General features: G+C 45.4%; 1 protein-coding gene across 2 annotated transcripts in view; it reads left to right on the plus strand.

The window, feature by feature from the left end:
* The window catches only part of LOC135106789 (uncharacterized), a 100820-nt gene that overhangs the window by 95148 nt on the left and 672 nt on the right, over window positions 1–5000 (plus strand). Inside the window, exons 4-6 of one of the 2 annotated variants that reach the window (XM_064016096.1) lie at window positions 548–688; window positions 2553–2737; window positions 2952–5000. The exon at window positions 2952–5000 is cut by the window's right edge and continues 672 nt beyond it. In XM_064016096.1, coding sequence (XP_063872166.1) covers window positions 548–688; window positions 2553–2737; window positions 2952–4214 — 1589 coding nt within the window. In that variant the 3' untranslated portion in view covers window positions 4215–5000. The remainder of the gene's footprint in view (window positions 1–547; window positions 689–2552; window positions 2738–2951) is intronic. The other variant, XM_064016097.1, reaches the window with a different exon arrangement.

A 5000-nucleotide genomic window follows, 5' to 3' on the forward strand; every position in this document is an offset into this window, starting at 1 on the left:
AGTCATGGCGGTGGTCTTGGGAGAGGAGGAGGAGGAGGAGAAAGAGGAGGAGGAGGAGGGAGGCGTGAGGAGGACTGGAAGAAAAGGGAAAGAGGAGGACGGGGAAAAAGATGGTGATGATAATGGTAAGGAGGAGAAGAAGGAGGACGAAGAAAAAGGAGAAAACTACGGAAAAAAAGGAAGGGGAAGGAGAAGACTATAAGGTAATGGTGATGATGGTGGTGGAAGTGGTGGTGGTGGTGGTGGTGGTGATGGTGGTGGTAGAGGTGGTGGTGGTGGTAGTCGTGATGAGCATCGACAGCTGACTCAATGACCCTTCAGGCCGATCAGGTAGAAGGAGCTGACTTTGGGAGGTGGGTGAAAGGGCACGACACACACACACACACACACACACACACACACACACACACACACACACACACACACACACACACACACACACACACACACACACACACACACACCTTAGATAATCATTAATTCACTACAAACGAAGATGCAAGCATATATGAACAAAGAAAACTTCATTGTCCTTTCTCCTTTCCAGCAGCAGGAGCAGAGGGGCCGTTTAGGTTGTTCCCAAAAGAGGAGGTGAAGTCCTTCCCTCTCACCAACGGGTCACTCTTCTCCTCTCTCCTTAACATGAACGTCGATAACCCCACACAGATCCTGCCATCCTACAGGCGAGGTACGTATATACCATTATGTAATACCAATTAAACAATACCAATTAAACAGTGTCAGGCCAAAATAATGCCAGGTCAGTTTCTACTGTTGTAACCTACGAGAGTAAATACAACCTCGGCAAGCGTAAGAAGTGTTACCTGGTGCCTTCTGCGATGACATAGGACATATTCTGAAACGCTGCACCTCCACTATATTCAAAATTTAGTTAAAAATACAAGAGTTTTTACTGGTGTTTTTTTTTATGGTTACTGTGACAAATTAACAAAATTTCTATATTATTAACAGAAGAAACACTCTCGAGAATCCGGATAATCATCTTTGTGGCCTTTCAAAATAGTCGAGGTGAGACAGCAAAGTGTTTCTGGATACAGCCGATTATATAGTTAGTATACTTCTGGAGATAATGGTATTAATATCAGCACAATTCATATCACAGAAAATACTTTAGATTAGGAACTTCGGATTATTACCGTAGCTTCAGATCATGAGAATAACTTCACAGTCTTGGCAAACAAAAATATGTCAAGCCATCTTCGCTGATACTATCATTTATGCCGAAGTAATTTCAGTGCTATCACAAATATATACTGCTAAATTGAGCATATTTTCACTCTCACTAAAGCAATAGTAGACAATGGCATTTAGCATGATATATTCTTGCTGTTCTTATCAACGTTATTGTACCTGAACATGAGGATAAAAAACCCGCAATTTAAGTGCTTTAGCCTTCAGCATTGTACGCTATCATCATACTTGATCAGCGTTTTATTATTTACTCATTGTGTGTGGGAGGGAGAAGGAGCGAAAGTTGGTTCTCTCCCTCCACCTCCCTCGCCACAGACATCCCTAGTTCCTTCTGAACAGCGTCGCAAATTAATTATTCACTCCTCATAGGACGAATAAAATGCGATAATTCGAATCACAGAAAAATATTAATGATGATGAACTAATGAAGGTGGTGAATATATAATTACTCGCATCGCCCACATTGAATGATATATTTTTTTTGTTTGTTTGTTTTTGCCATCATTATTCTGGTGAGTGTGTGAGGGAACCTGTTCACGGAGTCTCCCCGCAGACACTAACACAAGGGCTGCGCCAAGTGTTCCAGATGCTCCAGAAACGTGGTGTGAGGGGTGCTGCTGGTCGGGAGTGACATGCAGCAACTTCTCTCGGAAAACTAGCTCATTACTGCCGCCGCATGCTTGGCTGTCTAGAAGCCACGCCCCTGCCTCCTCCCTTCTGTCGGTGGGGCAACTGAATGATCCACTCGTAAAGCTCTTTTCAATTCTCAATATTTTATATTCAAGATATTTTCATTCTCATCATCAACTGGCTTCGTCCTGAGGTGATTTTCGAAAATATCAATAGGAAAACAGTTATAATAATGTCAAAATACTATCACCTCAGAAACAAACAAGCTTATGATACTGACAGAAACACACGACACGCGTCACGTCTCCCGTAGCTGCTCCACTGAGCATTCTATTTATTTTTATCTACCTCTTTGTGGTTTCCATAGTTTTCCTAAAATCAATACTTTGATATAATTTTGTTTTCCTATTGATCTTTTGGAAAATCAGCTCTGGACAAGACTAACTGATAAGGTGATCAAATATATTTAAAATACAAAAAAAAAATATAGAAGACAAAAAAAAAGAATGCGTGCAATAATAAGATGCCCTGTCGAAAAGAGGGCAGAGGATAGAAGAAAGGGAGCGTGGCTTCTTGAGCTTAGAAAAGAAGTTTTAGATAAATGATCAGAAAACAAACTTTCAAATTATTTCTGTGAGTGTGTCGCTACCCCACCCCACTCGCGTGCTGAGAATAAAGCTAATAAATCTCTTGTTTTCCGTGCACTGCAGGAGGCGGAGCGGGAATGAAGATGGGTGTGTCATCCCAGGAAATCAGGGGTCTAGTGGGCAACGCGACGCAACCTCAACTCAGAGACTCTTACGGGCCGCCCTACTACCCGCGGGAACCTACAGAGTCATTGGGGTCGGCCGCCACAAGCAGCCAGGACCCAATCTACTCCGACCCATTAGCCAAGGTATGTATACGGCAAAGCTTGTTAAGTAAATTAACCATATTAAAAATTATACATCTTAAATGTGCTGTATTTGTATTTTCGTCATTTAATAGCTTGATAGCTTTCATGTTCCGGAAAGAATCGTGATGTCCTTTACCGGTCTGTTCTTTTTGCCAGTTTGCGATATCGTCATCACAGAACGAGAAAATTACCCATCCTCTCCTTGCCCCTGCAGGTGGACAGCGTAGACAGCTCACTGAAGGAGGACCACATCTATGCCACACTCTCAGAGACCTTCGGCTCTATGTCCTCCCTTAGCGATGGCTTCCTGGGTGATGAGCAGAGATGTTCGTCAGTCACTACTGTGGCCAATGACGACTTTGAGTTCCACGATCCTCGCTCAGCATTGAGTCCTGAACCAGTTCACTACGCGGCCGAAAGTCACGTGCACAGTAATAACAACAGAGGCGAGATTCGGGCTGAACGGCCACCAGCCCAGTTACCGCCTGAGGCTCACCACAGCTCTTCTGAGGATGCTTACCATCTCTCCACCAACACTACCGAAACTTCCACCACATATTCTGTTGCTTCATCATTCAGGTCCTCGTCTTCTCAGGTCACTGCCACCATCGAGAGTAGTATTGCTGAGAGTAAGGAAGTCAATGAAGATTATAATGAAGACACGAATACAGATGGTTATTATAACGCTGGTTTTCAGTGCGATACTCTGGAACTGAAGAAAGAATACCTTCGCGAGCGTGGACCTGTGGACAGCCTTGACCTCCGCATGAACAAACAGAGCGAGAACAAAACTCAGGATGGAACACTCTCCCGCAAGCACAGATCGTCGTCATTGTCGATGAATGACTTGGATCGCCTCGACTCCAACATGGATAAGGAAGAAGAAATGATGTTTATCCTTCCCGTGAAAAGCGAGTCCATGCTGAGTCTGTATCGCCTATACCTTGCCGAGGACGAAGCCGGCACCAGCCTCCACTATTCCGTCGAAATTTCACGATCAGAAGGAGACTTGTCGGTCCTGGCGGCTGTTGGAAGCAATGGAGTCATGGAGGGGAAGAGCGAGGGAGCCCTGCATGAAGTGTATCAGAAGCGGCGAGCCCCGGAGACCAGTGGGAGCAAGGTGAAAAGACAGCACAAGATCCAGCGTGCCAAAGGAATGCAAAGAGCCAAGAAATCTGCCATAGTCTCCACTCCGAGCACGGGACCCTCGCACGGGGTCACCCCTACCAGCGTCACCAACGGGGTGGGCATGCAGGTCGCCATTATGGATAAAAGTCGTCGGAGAAACGGAATAATTACCATCCAGGATCCTTCCGTGCTGTCGGTGGAAGAGTTGTTCCACGTGCTGGACAGAGCGTCGTGCACACCGGCCGTGCCCTACAATGACACAAACGATACTTCCTCTCCGCCTGCGCCAGCACCCGCTCATCGCCAGGAACCCGACTACAAGAAAATATTCGTTAGTGAATACTTGTAGAGCCGCTCAAGAAAGGAGGTACAATACACGAATGCTCACTTCCTTGCCTTACACAACGAAGACAAATGCAACTTGTGAAAAACGTTTGAAAAGATAGGAACACTGATGGCGGAAACAAGAGTGTTAATGTTATTAAGCCAGTGTGGCGGAGGCACCATCTCAAGGACCCTTGTCATGCTCTCCCAGCCTGATTCTGAACAGGGGGAAAGAGATGCTCGTGAATCACAATTTCTCATACCACGGCTCTTAAGAGTTAGTACAAAGTGAACAAATACTCCCTATATTTGATCAACCCATAGTGTTAGTGAACAGTGACCGTGTTTGCCAGTTGTGATGACTTCATGGTGTGAGTGATCGTCAGAGTCCTCCGGATGAGATAAACTTATCAGTTACAAGGACACAAAACAAGTTGATGGACAAGCATATCAGGTTTATACTTTACTCGTGTGGTGCAAGGAATGTCTCTTAAACATATTCGCTCATTTGACTTGATCTGGGTATATTAAGGCAGTGCATTGACTTTCGTGTTCCTCAAACTAATGCGGAGTTTTGTTTTCTTAAACTTCTCTGTTCGCTGACGAGTGAACCTTCCCTCGTCACGCAGGCACGGTGCTCACGATGCCGCGGTGCCGCAGCTGTTGTCCCAAGCTGTCTGTACTGGTCACATCCTTCCAGCCCCGCACGTTACCTACTACCTCTCAGTCCCCACGTTATTCCTCCCAGTTCATGTTCCCACATCTCAACTGATCGACTCGTACGTACATACACTCGTTGGCACCCATACGA

This window comes from Scylla paramamosain, chromosome 14, assembly GCF_035594125.1.
Source record: "Scylla paramamosain isolate STU-SP2022 chromosome 14, ASM3559412v1, whole genome shotgun sequence".
NCBI classification, from domain to species: Eukaryota; Metazoa; Arthropoda; class Malacostraca; order Decapoda; family Portunidae; genus Scylla; species Scylla paramamosain.